This window comes from Pelodiscus sinensis, chromosome 24 (assembly GCF_052426305.1).
Source record: "Pelodiscus sinensis isolate ZL-2025 chromosome 24, ASM5242630v1, whole genome shotgun sequence".
Classification (NCBI taxonomy): Eukaryota; Metazoa; Chordata; order Testudines; family Trionychidae; genus Pelodiscus; species Pelodiscus sinensis.
The window spans coordinates 8,901,707-8,926,810 of NC_143075.1; the positions used below are offsets into that span (position 1 = coordinate 8,901,707).

Consider the following 25,104-nt stretch of genomic DNA (forward strand, 5'->3'; position numbering starts at 1 on the left):
ATCTCAGAGAACCCAGGGCAAAGGTGGCAGGAAAGTGGCTGCTCTTTCATCTCCTGCAATGGAAATATTATTCGCAGCGCAGTCTGCTGGACTGGGGCCCAGATCTCAGTTCTGCTGCTGGCTTGTGGGCTGACCTCAGGCAAACCACTTCTCCACTCCAAGCCTCAGTTTCACCAGCCAGTAGTTGTCCATTTTACCAGACAAAAAGCCAGTTAGAACAGCCTGAATTCTGCCTCTCAAGGGTGGGGCCTCGCACCTGCCAGGCACGGTGGGTGTTATTCTTTATCAGAAGGGGCGTCATGTTCCTGGACAACACCATGTATGCAGGACGCGGACACGGAGCTTTTGCCGCAGGCTGCGGGAGCTGAGACGTGCGGCTCTCCCTGTGCTGGAACCAGATGCAGTTTCTGTTGCTACTGGGCATGTAGGATCCTGCAGCAGAGCAGGTGCCAAAGCATGTCAGTTTCGACAGAGCAGTCACCCATCAGACGTGAGCAGGGAGGGATCGCTCGCTAAGGTAGCCCTGCATGTCACCGGAAAAGAATTCTCTGATCACATCACAGGTGAAGAAAGCCAGATTCTCTTCCCCGACTCCCTTGATAATAGGTGGGTGTGTAACCCACACACCTGCTGGGTGTGGTTCCCTGTCCTGTGTAAGGCACTGAGACCATGTACAGCGAGAAAGAGAGTTTGCTCAGCAGCCTTAGCTCAGCCCCAGCTGGCTGATAGCACAAGTTGTAAAGACTCATGCACTAAACTCCCGAGATGTCAGGTTTGTTCCTGCCTGTTGGCATTACCCAGGGATTCTCACCATTTTAAGCTAACACTAGCAGCCTAATCACAGAGGTGGTGGTGTACATGGTGGTGTACAAGCAGTGTGGACGTTTTCTTTTTGCGCCAAAACCCCTTTTTCTGCCAGATCAGTATACTCGGATCTTGCGGAAAAAGGGGGTTTTGCACAAAAAGAAAATGTCCACACTGCTTGTTTTTGTGCAAAAACCCCAGCACAAAAAGAGATGGGCAGAAAATATGCAAATTAGATTGTGACTCATGCAAATGAGTCCCTCATTAGCATATTTTTTGCTGAGAAAACTCGCAGTGTAGACATAGCCGGAGAGTGACGCACTGGAAGGCAGGAAGGTTACACTCTAGGCCCAGGCATTGCGGGAGTGGACCCTGATCCAGGCGGTCCAGGCTCTTTCAATGCCACTGTCTCTAGAAGCAGCCTCATCGCCTGCGTTATGTGGCTCAGCTGTTTTCCCACAATCTTTGTTGTTGTCCCTGCACCTGTCAATTGCAGGTATTTCCCTGGTGCCGGTGGCGGGCTGTAAGGGTTCGAGCTGGCAAAAGGAGCAGGATCAATAGCCTAGCGAACTTTAACCCTTTCTATCTCAGTGGTGGAAGCACAGCATGGAAAGCATTCTGCACACTTGCTCTGTCAGCCGGAGCAGAGCATGGACAAGGGGCTGACAGATTTAGCTTGGTCAGTTCAAGCAAGAAAAGGAACATCGGTGCGAATTTACAGCAGTGAGGGGCAGTTGAGAGGGGCTGCCCAAAACCTCACCAATCCTGGAGAAGGTGGTGGGGAGGAAGTAACTCCAGGGGAAACAAAAGTTGCACTGGTCAGTCTCCTTGCACAGCCTGAGTCTCCTCTTGCTTACAGTTTTCTTTTTGCACGGGGACAACTCCGCTGACTTCAACAGGGCTACTCCTGATTGGCACCAGAGCAAGCTGGACCAGAACCAGACCCACACTCCGTGGTACCACTTGCATTCACTGACCTTCCCGGCACCCCTCACTGCAGGTCAGTTGCTATCATCATAACCATTGTATCAGTGGGGAAACTGAGGCAGAAAGCTGCTGTCACTTGGCCACTGAGAGAGACCATGGCAGAGGCAGGATTAGAAGCCAGGAAGCGGGAGCCTGCATGTGCCCCAAAGATAAATCTACTCCCTTTCTCTCGCTCCCTCGCAACAATGGCTTTCATGTTGGCTTGGATCTAAAATTCTGGCATGAATCCCAGACCAAACAGCTTACCGGGTGTATTCGTTGCCTGCTTAGATCTCGCAGCAAATCTTTAAAAACCAAGATGATGCTTCTGACGCTCATGCGTCTCGTTGCAGAGGTGTGGCCCCTTTAATTTCCTCTGGTGGTGGGTTGTTCCCATGCTCTTGTTCACACCTAAGGCCACTGAGATCCACCCTGGGGGCTATAGCAATGAGCCGGGATGATACCGAGCCCCTTCCTGGACCCGGGTGGAGGGAGGAGCCGGGCCAAGCTCATTACAAAGCTCGTTTGTCTATCTATAAAAGGCCTTTTAACTCACTATCTCGTTGCAAGAGATGAGGACAGGATACACATGATGATAATGCCAGTGCCAGGCCTTTTCCCATGCTGCCCACTGGCTTGGCACAGCCTCCGGGCACTGCATGCCAGCTGCCCTCCCTTCTCTCCTTTGGCACATGGCTTTGTGCCCGCACAGCCCGGCACCCGCTGCTCTGGGGAAGAGAATGCAAAGGGGGCTGCACTGGGCCCACCTGTCGCAAGGTTATGATGATAATTGGTCTTTTTCTTCAAGACCCAGCTCCCAGAGTCATAGGTGTCAGGGAGAATCCTGGAATCATCAAAAAGCCCTGACTGGAGCTCACAGATGCAGGCAAAGCTAGGCCTGAGTGCGGGGCAGAGGCGTACATGCCGGAGGGCAAAGGCAAAAGAACAGAGCATGTATTCTTGTTGGCAAGCTGGTGTCACGCCAGCTTGTGGAGAGGCCTGACTTAGGGATGCTTTCCGCTTGGAGCTGGGGATGACACCGCCCAGCTTCGGGGGAGCTGAAGTGGCCCATTTGCCAGCGGGACTTTGTCCAGCTCTTTGCACATTCCGGCCACTGCTGTGGTAGACATGGCACATGCTCCCCGATCCCCCACCCGGAAACCCCAGCTCGTCCCACAGCAACACTGCAGACGCGGTGGGTTTTCTGTTCTGATGTCTGAACTTGCCATCCTTAGACTATGTCTACAGTGTATCCCTCTTGCGCAAAAGCCTATGCAAATAAAGTGCGGATTAGCATATCACCACGTTTCATTTGCATAATTAATTAGGGGCCATTTTTGCGCAAGAGGCTTTTGCGCAAAAAGGAGCTGTGTAGACAGCTCTTGCGCAAGAGCTGTTCTTCCTCATTTTTTCAGGAAGAACGGTTCTTGCGCAAGAGGGGGCTTTTGCGCAAAAAGGAGACATCTGTACAGCTCCTTTTTGTGCAAGAGCCTCTTGTGCAAAAACGGCCCCATATTAATTATGCAAATGAAGCGCGGTGATATTCTACTCTGTGCTGCATTTGCATAAGCTTTTGCGGAAGAAGGGTGCAGTATAGACGTAGCCTTGGTTTTCTAACAATGGGAAAAGTGACCCAGGGTTTTGCAACGTGCTATAAGCAGACTGCCCAGGGCAAGGATGTCTAGCAGAAGGTGGCTGGCGCAGGCCTCACTGCTTTTCTTGGATGACAAAACTGCAGTGTCAATAGGAGATGGTGGAAAGGGTTAAGGATACTCAGCACCAGGCTCTAACCTGTCTCCCCACAGCAGGCGCCATGCAGGGAAGGCAAAACATCCTTTCCAAGAGAGTCCGTCCCCGCCGCTCCAGAAAGCGGACGGAACGCCGCGCAGGGCCGGAGGCACTTGCGAAGCTTTCCAAAGAAACTCTGGCATACGAGGCGCTTTGGGCAAGGGCCCAGGTTCGCAGCGGCAGGCAACACCCAGGAATGCTACTGAAGCGCTGCGTGGAGGACGAGCGCCGTAGGGAACGACGTTCAAATGAGCAGGAGACGTTCTGCTTTGCTGCCAGCAGGCTGCTTTGCTTCGGGAAGTCTGTCTCCAGCGCTGCGCCCGGGGCTTTCGGCCAACTGGTCTCTCCCCCGAGCACTTTTCAAAGTCCGGCCATGACTAACCCACCTTTGCTTTTCCACTCTTGCCAGTCCCTCCTATTCCACTGCCACAACCCGGTGGGCAGCAAACTGGCTTGCCACAGGCTAACGTGGCCTTGCCTGGCCAGGGTTTTCCTCCAAGGCCTGCACTAGCCAAACTGTGCTACACATCACTCCCCTTGGCTGCCTTCGTTCAGCACGTTACCACGCTGCACTTCAAAAGCAAAACCCCAGGTCACATTTTCCACTGCTGGAATCCTGCTCGTAACCACATTTCATAATGATTATTAAGTGCGCAGCCTGCCAGGCGGCCTCAGGGCTGGACTTTGAGCCTTCAGTGGATACGCATAGCCAGGCTAGGTTCCCATCGTGATCACGCTCCTGTGTTTCGATGGGATGCCACTGAGCCATTCGACATGTTTGTTACAAACGTCTGGAAAATGTTCACCGTCCATTTAGAGATCACATGCACCCAAGGTAATTTGCGGTTGAGTTTTACAGAATCTCTTCCTGCTTTATGGCTTCCAGCTGCTTTACAGACATCAACTAAGCAATCTCCTAAGGCAGGCCAGTGTTACCCCTGTTTTACAGCGAGAGGGAAACTAAGTCAGAGAAGTTAAGTGACTTACCCCATGTCATAGCGGGAGTCAGTGGTGGAGCTGGGCTACAACTTGGAAAATCCCAGCTCACACTAAAGCCTGCCACTCAAGAGCTTTCACCACCACCTAGCTAGATCCCATAATGCTTGTCACTACTGTAGCTTGGATAGATCATGCTTATATATTAAAGAGAAAACTGCTACATCAGGGTTACAGGGCATCTTCTTGGCAGGGATTTACTAGGGTGCCTAAGAGAATTAGGCACCAATCTCATGTTTGAAAGGGATTTGGGCACCTGCTCTGGAGAGTCCTAACCTTTATTTCCCACAGCTAAGCCTCCTGCTCTGCCGAGTTCCCTGGGTAACCATTAACCCATGGAAACAGAAGGAAAGTTCTTGGCTTGGGTGGATTTTCATGCCTGGCTTGAATTCCAGGGAGGCTACTGACCTGCCTTGGTGATGACTCATGGGTTTCAAAGGAGTCCAGACAACTCCTGTCTGAGCTCTCCTCGCTTCTTCCCTACCAACAGGTCACTGCAATACCAACGCCGCCCACTGCCACCAGCCCTCCGGAGGGCACGGACTCTGGTTTGTTTCCATTGGCGCATGCAGGGGAACGTTCCAGCTGCAAGACCTTGTGGTATCTTCTCCAAGGGGAAGGCAAGAATCTGTCTCCCCTCCACCTCCAGCGTCCTCAAGTCCTGGGGTCCCCAGGTCAATGCCCCACAAAGCCAGGCGAGGGACCCGAAAGCCAGGGAAGAATGTCAGTCTAGGAGGCTTTCCTCTCCCACCAGCTCCTCAGAGGAAGGGCCTTGCTGCCTCCATATTCAAAGCAGCCCCAAGCATGGAGGCCAGATCTCTAAAGGTCTTTAGGCACCTAAAAATGGAGGCCTGCACTTGGCGGGATTTCCACAAGAAGCAGGTTAAGCCCCTAACTCCCATTGGTTTGGTGCCTCACCAGTTTAGGCCCTTCCAAAAATTCCCCTCAGCCCCTAGCTGAACAGTGAGGTGCCGAAATGCCGTGGAAAATCTGGTCGTTGTCATGGCAACCCACTCCGCATGGCACTCTGCCTGGGAGGCCGGGCCTTATATAGAGGTCGAGGAACCTGCCACAGCCCCGACTAGCAGAGCTGGGACTTTTACCTCAGGCAGTAGAGGCCCCTGCTATAAGAGACGGAGGGCCCAGAGTCAGTCCCTGCTGCTGCTGAACCCACCCGATTGCGGCACGTTCCATCACCCCTCGACAGATATCTGCTTCGGGTACCTAGGTGGGCCATGTCAGCAAGTGAGGGCAAAATACGAGTGGACCTGCCTTTTGCCCATCCCCAAACTGAGTATTCTCAGAGGCTCTGCAAAATCTGACCACCTGCCGCATTTCGGTAAAATGGCTGAGCCCAATGGTCTCCAAACCATGGGGTGCTCCCCCAGGAGGGGTCAGAGGAATGTTTTGGGGGACATAGCTGGGAGGGAGTAGCATCCAGACCCGCTTTGTCCCCAGCTTTGCCATGGCCCCTGCTCCCAGCCTACGATCCTGAGGCTCCATTCCTAGCCCCGAACCCGCCCCACTCCTGGCCCCTGGGCTGGGGTGTGAATAAGGGTAAGGGGAGGTGTGATTGTGAAAAGTCTGGGGACCATTAGTTCAGCCCTTCACCGTTCTTTGTGGGATTGGGGGAGCGGTTCTTGTGATGCCCACCAGCAGAGAACTTGGAGGAAATACTTGGGAGTCTCATGAGATTCCCAGACCTGGCTTTGCAGGCCAGAGGCCTCCACAGAAGAAGTCCCTGAACTCTTGGGGCACCTCCCCACACTGAGGGTCTGCCTACCATCCCCCCATCCCCGCTAGCAGGGGGCATCACTAACGAACAGCTCTCCCCAGCACCCCGGCCAGCGCACCGTACCTATGATGGCGTCCCTCAGTTCCTTGGTGATGATGGGCAGGTCATCCACATCCACAAAGTGCAGGTGCTTCTCCGGAGGCTGGCTGGCCGCGGCCGAAAGCTGCAGGTAGTTCCCCCGCCCGGTACTGACGATGAAGACTGTGACCCCCATGTCCTTCAGCAGCTGCATGGGCTGGGAGATCTCATCCGTGGAGAAGCCGTCCGTCACCCACACCAGCACCTTGGGCACATCAGGCCGGGCACCAGCTTCGTCGGTGAAGAACTTCTCCTTGGCATAGGAGAGGGCTTTGCCAGTGTTGGTGTCCCCCATCAGCTGCTGCGTGTCCCGGATAGCCTGCTGCACTGCCCCAGTAGACAAATACCGGTCGAAGGGGAACTCCATGGTGGGCGTCGTGCTGATGTGGATGATGCTGGTCTGGACATCGCTGGGGCTAAAGGTGAAAGGTCGCAGGAGGTCCCTGATGAACTCCTTGACTCTAGAGAACTCGTAGTAGGAGACGCTCCCAGAGCTGTCCAGCAGGAAGAGGAGGTCCCCCTCTGAGTCTGGAATGAAGGGCTGGAGACCTGGCAACAAGAGACAGAGAGGAGGTGATGGAGGGGATGTGACCCAAGCTCATCCCCTGCCACAGGAGTCTGGTAGCAGCGCATTTGCTTATCTTCCTTGGCCACATCCTGAGGTCCCCGGGCAGGCGCTCCAAGGGGAATGAGGAGCTCAGGATCGGGCCCTTGTTTATAGGTTTTCCTCTGGTTCCCCTCTGGGCACCGCCCCTGATGCTCAGTTGCCAGCCTGGGCAGGTCATTTCACCCCTTTGCGCCTCCCTCTCCCGGCCTGCTCAGCGGCATTCGTTGTGCTTGTCTGCCCCATCCCCTGGCCGCGGAGCCGAATTTCTGCAGAGCAGGTCAAGTGCCGCGGTGGGGGGGGAAGGGGGAATGCAAAGCAGTAAGACCCACCGACCTGGGGAAAGGCCGCTTTGGCAGTTTGGACACCCTGGGTGAGAAAGGACAGGCCGAAGTGGGCAGTTCACAAACGGGAGAGGGGAGGGTTCATGACAACCAGGCTCACGCCGGAGACCCATCGCAGGGCGCTGGCACTACCCGCACAGCCCTGGGCCTGCAGCATAAGAGGTTACACTTGGGGCCTCACTGTAAGCCAGGGAGGGGGAACCTTTTTTGGGTGGGTGGGAGGCCACTGACCAACAAAAAGGTCTGTCGGGGGCCACACACAAGCGAGAAGCCAAAAAACCCACCTCACAGACTTTCCAGCAATTGGGGCAGGAAAGATAATTTATAAAACATATTTATAAATCAATATACTATACATTTTCAGTAAATTTCTACCCCTCCCCACCCCAGCCCCCGCCATTGCTTTCCTGTGTCTGTGATACATTTAATGCGCTGTGCCGATATACACCAGTTCAGAATCTGGTTCTGAATGGATAATATCGTATCTTGGCCCTGCCATGAGGGCCGGGCCTGGACTCGCTGACCTCTCAAGGTCCCTTCCAGTTCTGTGATTCTATGACATGGTCCCGACTGAGAAACAGACGGACCCTCCCCACATCCCCCTCACACAGCACAGCCTGGGGGGGGACGGACAGGAGAGTAGACTTTGTGGGGGAAACGCTTTTCTGCGCCATCCGGGGAGAGAGGGGGTGGCAGTGAGCAGAGCCACTTCCTCCCCCACCAGGCAGAGCCCATGGATGCAATCTGGCTCCGGCTTCCCTGACTCCAGCCCACGAGGCTCAGGGCTCCTCTTCCTACAACAGGAGCCCTGTGGGGAGAGCTGCGGGGGTGGGGAGGAGGTGTGGGACTGGAGCGCCAACGCAGGCTCCCCAGTGCTCGGGGGGGGAGGGGGGGAGGGGGGGGAGAAGCCCAGAGCCTTGGGGGCTGGATCCAGACAAGCTAGGGGGCCGGATCTGGCTCCCGGGCCTTAGGTTCCCCACCCCGGTCAGCGAAGGTGCGGCTCCATAGCATGCAAAAGGCTGTGCTGCAGCACCACTCCCGTGACCAGCGCCTTCTGCAGAAGGGTTAAAATCAAGCAGGCGGCTGCTGTAAATAGCATCCTGGGCCACCCAGACACAGCGCTGCCGAGCGCCTCTCGCCCGCCTGCTCCTGGCAAAGGCCCACGCGCCACTGCACCCTGGCCTGGCCTCCGGGAGCGGCGTCCTTCTACGGGCATGTTCTGCACGGCCCCCAGGGCACAGATCAGCCGGCCCCGCTAGACTCAGGCCGCCCAGTGCGGCTCCGGTGGCCAAGGAGCCAGGCTCGTGCTGCGCCGGCTGTTTCTCTGCTCCCAGAGACTCCTTGCCAAGTTCCTTTTAAAGTCACATTTTGCAAAGGAACACAGGCGAGGGGGGAGGGGGGAGAAGCCCGCTGCTCCGGGCATAACCCTGGCACCCGCTGAACGCGGTGCTGGGCAGACACACGGGCAGACACAGTCCCTACGTCAAAGAGCTCCTGGCAGTAGCCAGACAGACACGGGACGGGAGAGGAGGGAGGGCCAGAGAGCCTTGTAAACGTCTCACAGTAGGTCACTGACAGCGCCAGGAATAGAGCCCTAACCATTGGGCCACACTGCCCCCAGTGTAACAAGAAAGGGAAAAATGCTCAGCAGTCCTGTCAGATGAGCACAGGCAGCAGGCATTTGGCATGCAGGCTGTGTCTGACCTCACTGTCTGGGGCCCGGACCCCATCCTTCCCACAAGGGGGCCCAAAGCACCTGGAGATGGTGGGAGCGTTCCACCCATGCCAGTCCGGAGACAGGACCCCGTGCTGTTCTGCAGCTGCGGGACAGGGGCGTTATGGGGCTATTTCATTTAACTTTGGTTCCTCTGCATCCGGCGATCTCCAAGCACTTTGCAGATGCTCTCACCCACGCCATCCCGTGTGACTGATGGAGGCCCAGAGAGGGGCCGTGACTTGCCCAGGGTCAAGCCAGAAAGCGGTGGCAGAGCCAGAAGTCAAACCCCAGCAGCATCCTAGCTGCCGATCTCCTGCTCCCTCCCTTCGAGCTATGCAATCCGTTTGCTCCCACATTGCGCAGCAGGCTGGCCGATTCCTGGCCTGTTCTCACAGGCCTAGCCTAGCCCTCCCTGAGCTTGCTGCATTCCCCCCGCCTGGAGCTGGCACGGGGCTGGGCCCCAGGAGGCTGTGAAACAGCCATGCCAGCCAGACCTACTGTCTTAGCCTCCGGCAGAGCAAGCTCTGGAACCAGAAGCAAACAGCTGGTAAGAAACAGGCAGAGTCCCGGCTAAGGGAATGGGCCTCTGATTTCCCGGGGCGGAGGAAATAAAGCCCATCTTTCCAGGGGAGGGAGGGGGAATAGACAATGAAATAACGAGGTGGAAGACGCTGCCGCTTCTAGATCCCCAGGGGAGGCAGCTGGAGGCACTTGGCTGGGGTTCAAGGCTTGCGGTCAGGGTTGCAACCAGATTCTGTCCCCGGTGGGTGTCTGAGCACCGCGATTTGCACGGGGGATAACAGCAACGTCTGCTCCTAGTGGCAGAGACGGAGGCAGGTCTCTTTCGGTTGCAGTTCATTCTCCATAAGGTGGAGGGACTGATTCTTTCGACACCCAACTGCAATGGGCTCCAGTCCTTGCCTGCAACAGATTTAAATGCTGCCCAGCTGATTAGCAGAGCGCCCACAGCCGTCAGTGTGTGTTTCCACTGGTGGTGCACATCTGCGCATGCCTTGGTGCACATGACAAAATTTATTCTGCACAGGGATGGGGAAAATTCTGCACAAGGATGGGAACATTGTTAACAGCCCTTCCCTTGGCTCTCCCACTGTCTCCCTTTGCCTTGGGGCCAGTAAGACTTTCTGCTCCCACCCGCTCCTGCTCCCTTCACCTCGCCCTCAGTCTGGAGGACAGATCGTGCATGGCGAGATAACGGTCACAGCCCCCCCTCTGCACTTGCAATTGTATTTCTGACCCTCCCCACTACAGCCAGGGCAGTACTGCAGGCGGGAGCCAGGGGGGAGATCTGGCATTTAACGCCGCAGGAGTTGGGGTTCTCAAAAGCCAGCAGGGTGCGTGCTCCCAACTCACCGTCACCTGGGAGGATACACTCCGACTGAGCCCGCCAGGGTCCCAGGCTGATGTGTTCTCTTCCGAGACTGCAGGAGGTGCTCTGCAGATGCTCCCAAGTTTACAGACTTTAGAGATGGGTCAGCCCTCCACAGCCCCGCCCCGAGCTTTAGGGACGTGCGGATCTGGAGCCAACCTTGGTGACTTGATACAAAGCGCCTGCCAGGGCCACCAGCCCCAGAGCTTGGAGACCCTTCTTGGCTACCCTTGGGCAAAACTCAGCTCAGTGAGCCGCCCCTCCAGCCACGTCCCATCAGGTCTGAGCTCACCAGACAAAGCTAGGTTGTAAGAGGTACTGGTCATTCAATAGGTGACTCTTCCCTCTGGGGCAGTCCTGAGCCCATGGGGCCAGTGTAGCGCTGAACAGTACCTTGCAGTACGTCTTCCAGAGGAGATGTACAATGAAGATCCAGACCATTTGTGGTTGTTAACAAAACCCTGGCCCAGCTTGTGAAAGTCGGCGCATCCTCCCGAAGGAGCAAGGACCATGCAGGTGTCTCTCAGAACTATGCTCACTTCATGCCTGACTAAATCTCTCATCATCTTGGCTTGGTCCTTGCAGAATCAAGATGGCTTTGCCAAGTTCCAGCATTGTCAACCTGTGGAACTCCTTGCCAGAGGATGTTGCGAAGACTTGGGACTTTAACAGGGTTCAGAAAAGAGCTAGCTCATTCATGGAGGTTAGGTCCATCAATGGCTATTAGCCAGGATGGGTAGGAATGTTGTCCCTAGCCTGTGTTTGTCAGAGGCTAGAAATGGGTGACAGGAGAGGGAACACCTGATGATTCCCTGTTCTGTTCATTCCCTCTGGGGCACTGCCATTGGCCACTGTCGGAAGACAGGATAATGGGCAAAATGGACCTGTGGTTCTTATGTTTCTTTTTTTTCCCATCCAAGTGACCTAAATTCCCCTGACAGTTTCAGCTATGCTAGTGATTATTCACGTCTCCTACAGACTGCTGTGTGGTACCGCTGCACTCTTCACCCCAGCGGTGTCTACGTTTCGGCGCCTGATGGGCGCGCCGTGTTTCAACAGCCCCATCGCTCCGGGAGAGCCTCCAGGAAGGACGGAAGCATTGTTGCTATTCACATCAGAGTTAATCAGAGCGCTGGAGGGAAGCGGAGGAGGGAAGAGGATAGGAGGGAGAATCTGCTGCGATAACATTTCTCTCTGCCTCATTTGTGCACGGCTGCGGGGCTGGGCTCAGAACTTAATAAATTCTTCAGCCTCCTTCTTGCACAAACCGCTGAGGCTGCTGGCGGAATCCTTCGGGGACTGAAAATGCCAAGCAGGTGGAAGATGGACTGAAAAGGCTACGGCTGGGGGGTGGGGAGCTCCCCCACATTACACTGTGCTGGCCTGTCTTCTCTGGACACCCAGGCCCTCAGCTGACTGCAGGTCAGAAGAGAAATGAGGCTAGTAACCAGAGTCCAGCCCCTAGCAGCAGTGTTCCCTGTAAGCTGAGCATATGGGCGGACAGCCAGGAGAGAGTCAGGTGCCAACCAGCTGATTAGCAGAGCGCCACAGCAGGCAATATGTGTGACTACTGATGGTGCACATCTGCACATGCCTTGGTGCATGGAACAAAATTTATTCCATGCACAGATGGAAAAAAAAATTAGAGGGACACTACCTAGCAGTGCTGTGAGCCCCAAGAGTTCAAACAGCCATCGCAAGGCCTCCAAAAGCCACGCGGCTGCCTTAGTGAGCAGGAGAGGCCTTTTTTAAGTAAGAAGGTTTTAGTTCTTTTTATTGCTTTTTTGGTTTTTTGAGCCGGGGGGGCAGAGAGGAAATCACATTTTCCACTCCCCCCCATTTTTCCATGCATGAAAGTGGAGAGTCTCATGAAATCACAGGACTCCAGGAGGTGGAGCTTTAAGTATTGCCAGGTTTGGGATGAGATCCTGAACCGGGCATTGACCAGACCAATTCCTGGGGTTGCAGGGGCAGGCGGGAGAGTTCTGCGTGGCAAGGATGAGGTGCATTGCGAGCACAGCCCGGGAGCAGCAGGGCAGGGGCACTGCCAGTCTGTGGGGAGACCATGACGAGGACACCAGGGCAGGCTGCATGGCACAGGTGACTTGTGGTAGCACTTGGGGAGTGTGCCGCCTCGCTATGCCCCTGCCAACATTTGGATTGCTGCCTGGGATGCCCCTGCCCCTCTGGGCGGCTCTCCCTGCGCCCCCTCCCCTGCAGGCAAGCACCAGGTGCCCCATTGCAGAGCTGTGTGTGTAGCCAGGACTGGGACTGGAGCGGGTGCCGGGGCACAGGAGGGAGGAGACGGGGACCAGGAATAGAAAGGCAGGAAGAGGTGGGGGCCTAGTGGGAGCCCAGAACTTTGAAGTGGTGGGGGGGGAGGGAATGGATTCAGCCCAGCAACTTTCCCCCTCATTGACAGCCCTGAAACAAAGCCCGCCCAGAGGAGAAGGGGGGGTCACGGGACAGATGGGAATCCACTCCCTCGGCTTTGCTCCAAGCGCAATCGCTGACCCCGCCCAGGAGCCTGGGAAGCCCATGCACAGCACGGAGCAGTGAGCCAAAACCACCAGGCAGGAGACATGCAGGTAGGAAATGTCCCAAGAAAGAACTGTGGGAAGATGGCACGAGCACCTCCCACCCTGAGCCGGCTGCCGAGGGAGCCAGGAGCCTGCGCCGTGTGGGGACGGGACTAGCTGAAAGGGGAATCGTCGCTTAGTGTGGGTCTCTGAGAGGTGGGGGTGCAAGCCGGGAAGGTCCGGAAGCTGCACAGTTTGGGAAATGTAAAGCTGCACTAGACAATGCATTGATGGGTGTCCGTGTCCCCATCCTCCCCGCACAGAATCAGAACTACCCAACTGTGTGTCTTAGACCCCGCAACCGCTGAACCTAATGGGGATTCTCCTTTAGCCAGTGGCAGGGGATGCTTTGGAAGCAGGAGGGTCTATATTCTACCCCTCTGGCCCAATGAGTCCCAAGTGGGCCCGCTGCACGCAAAGTGGAAATACATTTGTGACCCCATACGTGTAAGTGCGCTGCCAGGGGAAAACCTGTGGGGAGCAGGCCCCCGGCCCTGGTTGGCCTTGCCCATCCTGAATGTCTCTGATGTTTTTAAAGCTCCTGGGGGGGGGTGTCAGTCTCTGCCCACGGCTGCTGGGTTAGCACCACCCTGCGCAGCCCTTTGCACCGAGATAGGCTGGCGCAGGACTAGGAGCCCTGACTGCCTATGAGGTTCCCCTGCTAGGTGCAAGCCCTTTGTTCATCGGCTTAGGTGCAGTCTGAGCCCCTAAATCCCGGCCCACCAAGGCCCACGTGCGGGATGCACCATGTGACCGAGACCCACCCACTCTGGGGGATTCTCTCCCTTCCGCACTACTAGCTCGTCCTAGCACCTCGACGTCACCGGTCTCTACACCCGCGGGAAGCACCTGGTAACAAAGCAAGGGCGAGACGCAGGAGTCTTGGGGCCAAAAACGAGGGGCAGCCGAGCAGTGTGGACACAAACCCGGGAGCCCTTTGGACCCACTTTCCCTCCTGAGCCCGGCCCTCGCTGCATCCCCTCCTGTGTTTCACTCTGGCATTGGCACGCCCCGATTCGCCTCCCCCCCGCCAGTATGCGCTGCTGCGGCTTGGCACACCTCCCAGAGTCGTTGGCGCTGCCCTGTGGGGAGGGGGTGGGGGGAGACTGCCTCTTGCCCACAGATTCTTCTTCAGGGAGCAGTCAGGTGTCTTCGCCCCCCCAGGGAACATCCCGGGCCAGGCCAAGGAGAACGAGGGACCTGAGCCCGAGTCATGAGGAGGCAGAAACTGCCCGGCACTAGCCCCAGCCATTGTGTCTGTCAAGGCCGGAGGCAGGCGTGTTGGAGCATGAGCCTGCAATGGTGGCGGGGGAGAGGGGTGGTGGTGTTCGGAGCATGTGTGTGTGTAATGGGGATGCAGAGTACGCTCCACGTCATGGGGCTCTGGTGCTCCGGGCATGTGCACAGGCCGGTAGGCACCAGCAGGCCCAGGCACGTTGGGGCCAGTGTCTTGGGAATGTCAGAACTTGTGTGAGCAGGGGGCCGGAGCCGTGCGGTGGCGGTGGGCACGTGCGAGGGTGTGTGGCATTGTGGGTGCTATTGCTGAAGTCTGGACACCAGCTGCAACCCCCCAGGGCACCCCCGGCCCTGAGTCACTGGCTCGCCTGCTGTTTGCACGGCTTCCGGGGGAAGCAGCGCCCGGTTGCACGAGGCCAGCAGCCAGCTCGCTCGTGAACCGCTCCCGTGTGTGACGGGCTGGGGAAGGGGTGGCGTAGTCGGCCCAGCACACCCTGGCCCGGCAGCAGAAGTCACCTAAATCTTCCTCATTACAATCCCGCCCAGCAAGGGGGAGCATTGAAGTCAGAGGGCGGCGACTCCATGGGAGATGCCCAGAAGAGGTGCTCCCAGAGCCTGTGTTCATCACAGCCGCCTCGGCACGACCCAGCCTGACACAGAAACACACCTGCCGGCACCGCAGCACGACCGACCCATCCACTGGGCAAACCGAAAACCTCTCCGTTGCTTTGACATTTTAACATCAAGAGAAGGGGCAGACCAGTGGCAGGGCACTAATTCAGTACAATGAGACAACGCCTCCCATCCAAGTGCTCTCCAGAAGGGGTAAGCATTATTGTCTCCATTTGACAGAGGGGGAAACTGAGGCAGTGACTTTCCTGAGGTCACCCATCAGGTCAAGGGTGAGAAGCGAGGTCTCAACTGTCTAGCCTTAGCTCAGTGGGTCAGAGTGCCTGGCCACCACATGAGTGCCCGTAACAGGCATCAGACCAAGAAATGGCATGGGGGGAGGAGGGGTCGCTATTTGTTTGCAAAACTTGCACAGCGGCAGCACAAGTGTTGATCCTGACCTCAGTTCAGAGGTTCTCCGTGACCCTGTCAAGCCATCCATGGCCAGTCTGCTGGCTAGGGGGTTGTGGCTGGCAGGTCAGGCCGAGCACTTGGCTGCACAGTTGCCATCTCCTAGCATGAAGACATCCGTCTCCCCATCTCCTCCCCTCCCCCATCCAACCCCGAGGGTATCACTTGTTTCCTGCATGTTGCAACAAACAGCTGCAAGAGCTCCTGGCTCTGTCCAGTTCTGGATGGCCTGGGACTGGGGGTGGCCAAAGGAGTCTCCTCCTCCGTGGTAAACAAGATCGTGCACAGCTGAGCTCCCTGCAGAGCGGGGAATCCACCATGAGGCAGAAGGCACCCAGGAAAAGCCCAGCCCTGCCAGCCTTACTGAGTCACCCCGCACTCAGGAACAGCCCTGACTCAAACCCCACAGAGCAGCCCCTCCCAGGAGGAAACTATCAAAGGGGGGATGTGAGCCAGCATCCCACCAAACCTCAGAGGATGCCACCCCACACTGAAAGGCCAGCTGGACCCATCCTGCCTTGCTGCAAATGGGTATGTTGATTGGCTGGCACTCTAGGAAGTCCCCTGCCCCCATGGCAGGACCAAATACTGTCTAGACCATCCCTGACAGACATTTATCTAACCTGCTCTTAAATATCTCCAGAGATGGGGATTCCACAACCTCCCTGGGCAATTTATTCCAGTGTTTGACTACCCTGACAGGTAGGAACTTTTTCCTAATGTCCAACCTAAACCTCCCTTGCTGTAGTTTAAGCCCGTTGCTGCTTGTTCTATCCTCAGAGGCCAAGATGGACAAGTTTTCTCCCTCCTCCTTATGACACCCTTTTAGATACCTGAAAACTGCTATCATGTCCCCCCTCAATCTTCTCTTTTTCCAAATTAAACAATCCCAATTCTTTCAGCCTTCCTTCATAGGTCATGTTCTCTAGACCTTTAATCATTCTTGTTGCTCTTCTCTGGATCCTCTCCAATTTCTCCACATCTTTCTTGAAATGCAGTGCCCAGAACTGGACACAATACTCCAACTGAGGCCTAACCAGCGCAGAGTAAAGCGGAAGAATGACTTCTTGTGTCTTGCTCACAACACTCCTGTTAATGCATCCCAGAATCATGTTTGCTTTTTTTTGCAACAGCATCGCACTGCTGACTCATATTCAGCTTGTGGTCCACTATAACCCCTAGATCCCTTTCTGCCGTACTCCTTCCTAGACAGTCGCTTCCCATTCCGTATGTGTGAAACTGATTGTTCCTTCCTAAGTGGAGCACTTTGCATTTGTCTTTATTAAACTTCATCCTGTTTACCTTGGACCATTTCTCCAATTTGTCCAGATCATTTTAAATTTTGACCCTATTCTCCAGAGCAGTCGCAACCCCTCCCAGCTTGGTATCATCTGCAAACTTAATAAGTGTACTTTGTATGCCAATATCTAAATCGTTGATGAAGATATTGAACAGAGCCGATCCCAAAACAGACCCCTAAGGAACCCCACTTATTATACCTTTCCAGCTAGATTGTGAACCATTAATAATCACTCTCTGAGTACACTAGGTGGTGCATATCTGCAAATGCTTCAGTGCACGTAAAATTTAATCTGCACATGTAGGGAAAAATTAAAGGGAACTAAATTAAAGGCAGGTCTTTGGAAACAAAAGACAGAGCCACTAGACCGCTGTGCCATGCACCCGTCTCGCCCTCTCGATGGCTGTTCTGCATTGCAACGCACATGCCAGCCAAGCCAGGTGCCAGCTACATGACTGGAAGCTGCTGAAATGGAGCTCACAAAGCCCACCCCCTCCCTCTTGCCCGTCACTTTTGCTTGTCTTTCTCTGGGAGAAAGTGGCCGGGCAAAGCTTTCCTCCTGCCTGAACTGAGCTCTCAAAGGGCAATGCCGGCCTACACTCCCCCGCCTCAGTCACCAGTCTCTTAATTATGCCTTGGCCTCCAGCCCTGCCTCCCCACACCCTTCACCGATTTGTTATGAGAGGGGAAAACCCGGAGTGCACAGGAGTTGCTGCAGAAAGCAGGCGTGGTGCTCAGTGCTGTCCCAGCTGGAACAGACAGAAGGGGAAGGACCCACCCTGGGGCAAAGGCATCAAACATCTCCCAAGAGGGGACATTTACCACCAACCCAGCCCAGAGGGGTTCCTCTGGAGAGCCCCACGGGCCAGAGCGAGGAGAGTCTGCGACAGGTGAGAGAAACCAGGCTGCGGGGGAGGCAGCGGGTGTAGGGCCGTGGTTCTCAAAGTCTGGTCTGTGGACCCACTACTGGTCCGTGACCGTCTTGCAGCTCGGCTGTGGGCTCGGGGCTTGCCCTAGGGAGGAGCCTGTGCTAGCGCTCCAGGGTCGTGTTCGCCCCACATGTGTGGGCCACACATGAAGTTGCAGTGACAGGCAGTGGCTCAGAGCACTGCCCCCTCCCTCCCACAGGAACCTGCCCTGGAGGCTTTCCTTGATGCTCCCATTGGCCGGAATCATGGCCAATGGGAGCAGTGGGAGTATGGCGCCTGGGGGCAGCAGGAGGCATAGAGCCACCTAAGTTCCCCCCCATCCCTCTTATGCCCTGACCCCGCACTCCCACTGCCCTTAGGCACCCTCTTTCCGAGACCCCATCCCACCCTGCTCCTGCATCTTCCCTCCTGTCCAGACCTCGCACGCTGACCCGCACCCCACCTTCCTCCCAGATCCCCCACTCCCACTCACCTCCTGCACCCTCCCTCCCACCCAGGCCTCCTACCCTCAACCAACTCCTGCACCCAAACTCCTGGCCAGACCCCCCATCCTCAACCTGCTCCTGCCCTCATTTTGTCAGCATGGGTGGTTGGCTGGTGGTCTGCAGAAAGGTCTGCACTGAGTGGGATGGGCTGTGGGCCAAAATGTTTGAGAGCCACCGGTGTAGGGGCAAAGCACAAACCTCTCCAAATGAGGGACGCTCACACAAGCCAAAGACCAAACCTGCCCTACAAGGGAAGCCAGGAGCTGTCAGTATGGACCAAATACAGGCCGCAAACTGAGAAATAGCTCTGCAGCCCAGCCGCTTTGACGGCGACAGCAGCGTGGCTGCCCCGCGTGATCGTGTGCTGATACTTGGTGCTTTGCATCAGGCCCCAGCTCCAGGAGTCCTGTGATTAGGAGAGACCCTCAGCTCCCAGTTACACTAATAATAAAAGTTTCGACCCTCACGGGAAGGGAGGAAAGCGTGAAAACGTGACCCGATGGCACCCTGTCTGGCTGGGCTTTCTCTGCATGGCAAGTCCCTTGCTGAGGCCAATGGAGCAGGAGGGACCCTGTGCAAAGCGCACATGGACAATGGCTTCCTGTGGCATAGGCCAGGTCAGTGACCTTCATTTCTCTTATCATGCCCTGCCTACTGCCCACGCTCAGGATTTGGGGGTGGCATTTAATCTGCTACAATCCCCAGGTCTCCAGTGCTAGCTGCCCCCAGAGCTAGCTGCAGCAAGCGGCCAGGTCTCTGCGCCATGACGAAGCTCCGCTTCACCGTGTCCAGGCAATACTCTCTTGGCGATGCTCCCGCCACAACACAGAGGCTGACGCGAGCAGGGCTTGCAGCAGCGGCAGTTCAGAACGTCACGGTTTTCCAACCCCATCCAAGCACCATTCTCCTCTGGGAGTTGGTGTTAAAATCACTGCTACTCCCCAGGCCCAGCCTGGTGTTGGCTGCTGTTTCCTGCCTTCCTGCACCCCGATGGAGCCATATCATCCGGGCAGCAGACAGACAGCGCCCCAAAGCCACACATGGCACTGGTGCGAATCACAATGCAGGTGCAAAATGCAACCTCTGCCCCAGGGGTTTGCGTGGGAGTAAAGGCAGCACATGGGAGAAAGCAGGGCTCTCAGGGCACGTCTACGCAGCAGGGCAAAAGTCGCATTAAGAGACGTAACTTCAGCGACGTCAATTGCATAGCTGAAGTCACAGTAGAAGTACTAGAGGACACCAAATGAAATTAATGGGTAGCAGGTTTAAAACTAATAAAAGAAAGTTCTTCTTCACACAGTGTGTAGTCAACCTGTGGAACTCCTTGCCAGAGGAGGCTGTGAAGGCTAGGACTATAACAGAGTTAAAGAGAAGCTAGATAATTTCTTGGAAGCTAGGTCCATAAAAGGCTATTAGTCAGGGGATAGAAATGGTGTCCCTGGCCTCTGTTTGTCAGAGGCTGGAGAGGGATGGCAGGAGACAAATCGCTTGATCATTGTCTTGGGTCCACCCTCTCTGGGGCACCTGGTGCTGGCCACTGTCTGCAGACAGGCTACTGGGCTAGATGGACCTTTGGTCTGACCCAGTACGGCCGTTCTTAAGTTCTTATGCTTAATTCGGCCTTTGGCAGGAAGTCAAAGGAAGAGAACTCTCCCTCCGACTGCCCTTACCCCTCGCGAAATGAGGACCACGGGAGTCGGAGTCAGAAGTCCTTCAGCTCGACAGTGTTTCCACCTAACGGGCTGGCTGCGTAGCCGTGCGCTTTGTCATTTTGAACGAACGCTGCAGTGTAGACGTGCCCTGAGTGTTCTCCTTCCTAAGGCTGGTTCGGTTGCCACTGGTGGAACTTGAGAAAAAGCAGCTCAGGTGGAACTCACGCCCACAGTAACGCGGGGGAAACGCTGGGTCGGCACGGGTGCCAAGGAGAGAAGAACCTGCCCCTAAGGACGAAGCTAGCGCTGCCTTCCTGTCTTGGCGACCGCTCTCTGAGGACGACGGCTGCTGAATTAACGCGCTGACACTGTGCTCAGAAATGCCACTGGCTACCCAGCAACGTCCTTGCAATTAACCAAGAAGCTGCACACAAGTAGCAAGTGCGAGCGCCAGGGAGAACCGGGGATGTGTGGACTCAACTTTCTTATCTCCTGCTTAGTCCGTCATCCCCGCCCACCACACGCCGTCTGCCATATACTTGAGAGAGTTTGTCTGTCTGTGGGTCTTTCTGCCTGCTGTGTGTCTGTCTGTCCCCAGGTTGCGCCTGTTGCTGCGGCCATGGAGAGGCACTTCTCACCTGGCCCCAAGTTGCTATGGGGAGAGAGGGCTGGGGTTGCCCTCCCTCTCCAGGGCAGCCTGCATCCTGGACCCCTCCTCCCCAGCCTCACCCCCAGAGCAACAATTGAAATGAAGAAAACCAAAACCAAACTGAATCTCAGCGGGGCAGCCTGTTAATCTGTAACTTTTAAAAAATGAACTGAGTTAAGGACCTGAGCAAGGGCAAGTAAATCTTCAAGTAAATCAAAATAGGCCGCACCTGAGAGCCCATCCAACACACAACCCGGTGGTTTTCTCCAGCACATTTCATGCAAAACTTTAGCGGCACCTCTGCTAAGCCCCGGCTGGGAGTCAGACAGCACCAAAGAGCGACACCGTCTGAGTAGGAAAACAATCCTACTCAGTAGGAAAACAGCCGCTGCCGGTCACTGGGGAGCTGTAAAACTAAAGCAAAGAACCTGAGATTGCGGCTTGTAAAACTTTGCTTCTTGCCTCAGCCACATTCGCGTGATAAGGCGAGGCTGGCTCCTTACATTCCCTCTTCAAGGCAACCCCTCTCTCGTAGGCCAGGCTGGAGAAGTGCCTGTCCGTTTCCAGGGCTGGTCACATGAATAAGAATAATCATTTCTGCTCAGGTGGGTATTGGAAACTGCTGGCTTAGCATCAGGTGCAATGATGCATTGATGCCTGTTGGGCACCACAAGCTAGTAAATCATGTTACTTGGGGCAGATCCCTGCCCCCTTGCACCGAGCGGTACTTCACTCTGCAATGTGTGAACAGCAAGCCTGGGCAAGTGGTGCCTGCAGGGAAAGGTGGTATAGGGTGGGCCACCCTGACAGTGTTCCCTCTAATGTTTTCCATCCATGTGTGGAATAAATTGTGTGATGTGCACTGAGGCATGTGTGGATGTGCACCACCAGGAGAAGCACATGCTTCCGGCCGTGGGTGATCTGCTAATCAGCTGGGTGGTACTTGAATCTCTCCGGGGCGGTTGTCCAAGCACTTGTCTTACGGGGAATGCTGTGCCCAGAGGGGCAGGGAGGGGCATACGGGAGCACCCCATTTAGCAATTAACATTTTGGCAGGAGAATGAAGGGGCAGGGCACCTCCCAAGTGCTGCCAGGAGTCACCTAGGGCAGCAAGGTACTAACTCAGCTTGAATAAAGGTGGCAGAATCTACCCCTTCAGGGAGGGCTGGGAACCTTTTTTGGGTTGGGGACCACTGACCCACCCAAAAATCTGTTGGGGGCCAGCTGCACACAAGTGACAAGCAAAAAAAACCCTTCACTAGATTTTGTACACGACATCCCCAAGGTGGGGCAGGAGTGCCAGCACAGGCTCCCCAATGCTGGAGAGGGGTGCGGGGGACTGAGCCTCAGGGTCTGGATCCAGGCAAGCCGGGGGGCTGGATCTGGCCCCTGGGCCTTAAGTTCCCCACCCCCTCCATAAGGCTTCTAACTATAGCTACTCAGGAATTTTCTGACTTTTTTTTTTTTGTCATAAGCTGCCAGTTCCTTAAAAACTGGAACACGTTTGTGGGCAAGGGTCAGTCCCGACACATTTATTGGTTTCAAAAACACGGAGGAAGCTATTGCAACATTGACATTTTTTCATTAAAAAAAACCCCTCAATCCTTTGGGTACAAAATGCCTCTTTGTTTCACAATATAAGCTAAATAGAGTAAAACATATAGAAAAGTCACAATCACAAGGAAACATTTCAAAACCATCCACATGAAACCTTTGGACAGAGCCAAACTGAGGGTTGGTTTTTTTCTGGACTGTGAATTCACAAAGGTGTTCAAGTTTCTTTTTCTGATTTGGGACAGGAACATTTTTAGGACCATCACATTTTCCCAGGACCAAAAAACTTTCCCACAAAACTGTCCTCTCCTCCAGTCCCTGCATGACTCCCCTGGCAGGACAGGCTGAGAATCTGTTACTTGGACAGGACTGAAAATTCACAACTCCTCTCATAACGTCTTGAGCCCCAGGTGTGGATGCTACCCTATTATGCAGTGAAAATCCTCCTGCAGCTACTGCTGTTACAACAGGCAAAGCCTAGAATTTTAATAACAGAATCACAGAACAGTAGGACTGAAAGGGACCTTGAGAGTCCGGTCCCCTGTCCTCATGGCAGGACCAAGCACCATCTACATCATCCCTGATAGGTGTCTATCTAACCTACTCTTAAATATCTCCACTGATGGAGATTCTACAACCTCCCTGGGCAATTTAGTCCAGTGTTTAACCACCCTGACAGGTAGAAAGGTTCTCCTACTGTCCGACCTAAACCTCCCTTGCTGCAGTTTAAGCCCTCAGAGGACAAGGGGAACAATTTTTCCTCCCTCCTTGTGACCCCCTTTTAGGTACTTGACAAGTGTTCTGGTCTCCCCTCTTTCCCCTACCTCGGAACACATGAAGAATAAACCAGACCCCGTCAACTTAACTATCACTCCGCCTGAAAACTTTGTTTACCCGCGCCTGGCCCAAGTTGCTACGGAGACCTCAGTGTCCCTCGGTGTTAACTCTGCGACCCCACCTCGCTTGTCAGTTTCACGCTCGCGTCCCCCAGCTGTTTACCGCGGGGTCTTTCACACCGGGGCAGGGGAAACGCGGCGCCGAAGCCCCACTCGCCAGCCGGCGGACCCAGGGCAGCGGTGGCACCTGAGCCCGCTGCTGCAGCGGAGTCGATTCTCCGGGGTGCTGGACCAAAGGACCAGACCGGACCCCCTGTCCCTGGGCCCGTGGGAGGAAGTTTGCCCCCGGCCCCCCGGAGAAGAGCGGGGGCGGGCGGCCACTCACCTTTCCCGGGGATACTCTGCTCCAGCGCCACGTGCAGCCACAGAGCCAGCGGCAGCGCCGTCCGGGCGAGCATGGCCAGCGAGCGCCCCGAACTCCCCGCGCCCGGAGCTGTGCAGGCGGCTGGGCGGCTGGGGATCGCTCATATTCCAGGGACGGACCCTGCCTCCCCGCGCCTGGCCTGGGTGCCCGGTCCAGAGAGGCTCCTGCGGACTCCGGAGACAAGGCCCCTCCCTTCCCGACTCAGAAACCCTCCCCGGCGGGAGGGGCTGGGGGAGCAGCCCGAGCCACCCCCCCGCCTCGGCTGCCGCCTCCGGAGCGGGGAGTGGGTGGCAGGCGGGGTTTGGCTGCAGCGGGGCCGATCGCACCCCCGGGGGGGTCTCGGCCCCCGGCACACCCTGGCGCCCAGCCCAGGAAGAGCCGAGCCTGCTGCCCGGAGCCGGAGAAGGGGGAACGGGCACCTATCCCCTCCCCCAGAACTCCCCCCCTCCCGCGATACTGGAGCAGGCAGGACCAAGATCCCTCCCGGGGCGCTCGGTCCCCTCTGGCCTGAACTCAGCAGCGTCCCGCAGTCCAGCGCGCCCCCTACAGGGCTTTGCAGCTGCCCCCCACGACCGTCGGGGAGCCACCTCTGGGGAGGGCAGTGGCAGCGGGCGGGCAGCGCACCAGGCTTCCCACGTGGGGCTGATCCAGCTGCTACCCCTCCCGCCGTGGAGTTGCAGGAGGGGAAAGGCTTTGCTGGGGCCGGGGCACAAAGTGTCTCCTTGAACTGCTGTGGCAAAGGGCCTGCAGGAAAGGGGGGCCCAGCAGAGGCAGCCCCGTGTTGTCCTACGGGAGGGAAGGAGAATTTTGGCCCAGGGATCTGGCTCAGGAGACCGGGTTACATTTCTGGCTCTTCCACGGATTTCCTTTGTGACCTTGGGCATGTCACATTGTCCCTCCCAGCCTCAGTTCCCCATCAGTGAAATGGAGATCAGCCTTCCTGTGTATCCATCTCCTCTAGCCGCAGTCTCTTGGGGGAAGGGTCTTCTCCCCAGGGGCCCTTTAGGGAGGGTGGGGGGCTGAAGCTCTCCCCGCCCTTAGTCCTATGGGGACATTGCTGGCTGTCCCCCTTCCTCAGGGAGCAGGGGATAGTTCAGTTTGCTGCATTCGTCCCTGGCTGGGGGGCACAGCAGGCAGACAGACCTTGACCTGCCCCAGCCCCGGCGATGCCTGCTGCAGCTGCAGTGGCCACGGAGAAACGCTTCTCACCTGGCCTCAAGCTGCGGCAGTGAGTGAGGGCTGGAGTTGCTCTCTCTCCCCAGGGCAGCCTGCCTAGCGAAGCCCTTCTTCCCAGCCCTGCCCTAGAGCAATGACTGAAATGAAGGAAAACAAAAATGAATTAAGGACCCCAACTCGGTCCTGCACCACCCCAGCTGCTCTGCTGGTTCATCCTGATGGCGCATTTTTCAGTGCAATCCAAACATAAAGCACAGGACGCAAAGCCAGGGGAGAGCTCTGTTCCACACAATTCCTCTGGCCCCCAGTGTGACCAGCACATGGCATCTGTACTGCAAGCCTGAGCCAAAAAGTTACTAATGGAGAGAAAGTGGAAAATCACACTTGATTGCTACATGCCAGCCGAGTGCCCCTCCATTTGATAAGGGGGATAATTGGAATGAGAGAGGACACAAAAATTTCAGGAGATGAAACTTTTGATGCAGGGGGCTCTCTGAAAGTTGTGAGCAAAGTTTCCCCCCGAACCAATTCTGGGACTCCCCTCCGGGGAATCTCAGGAAAGTGACAAGAGTTACAGGCTGTGCGGAGTGGAAAGAAATTTAGATTCAAACTCCTCAATGAAATGGAAAGTCAGGAGGGCCCCAGCAACTTAGGGTCAGCATGGAGACCTGTGGAGTCAAGCAGCTAGTTTTATTGTCTGGGCTTCATGGTGCAAATGTGACCCC

The 25,104-nt window shown here is 56.0% G+C and overlaps 1 protein-coding gene across 2 annotated transcripts in view; it reads right to left on the bottom strand.

The window, feature by feature from the left end:
- The window catches only part of VWA1 (von Willebrand factor A domain containing 1), a 35,595-nt gene extending 11,969 nt beyond the window's left edge, over positions 1 to 23,626 (bottom strand). The window contains exons 1-2 of one of the 2 annotated variants that reach the window (XM_075906422.2): positions 23,165 to 23,626; positions 6,413 to 6,976 (exon numbers count right to left, since the gene is read on the bottom strand). In XM_075906422.2, coding sequence (XP_075762537.1) covers positions 6,413 to 6,976; positions 23,165 to 23,237 — 637 coding nt within the window. In that variant the 5' untranslated portion in view covers positions 23,238 to 23,626. The remainder of the gene's footprint in view (positions 1 to 6,412; positions 6,977 to 23,164) is intronic. The other variant, XM_006124662.5, reaches the window with a different exon arrangement.
- Positions 23,627 to 25,104: the final 1,478 nt, after the last annotated feature.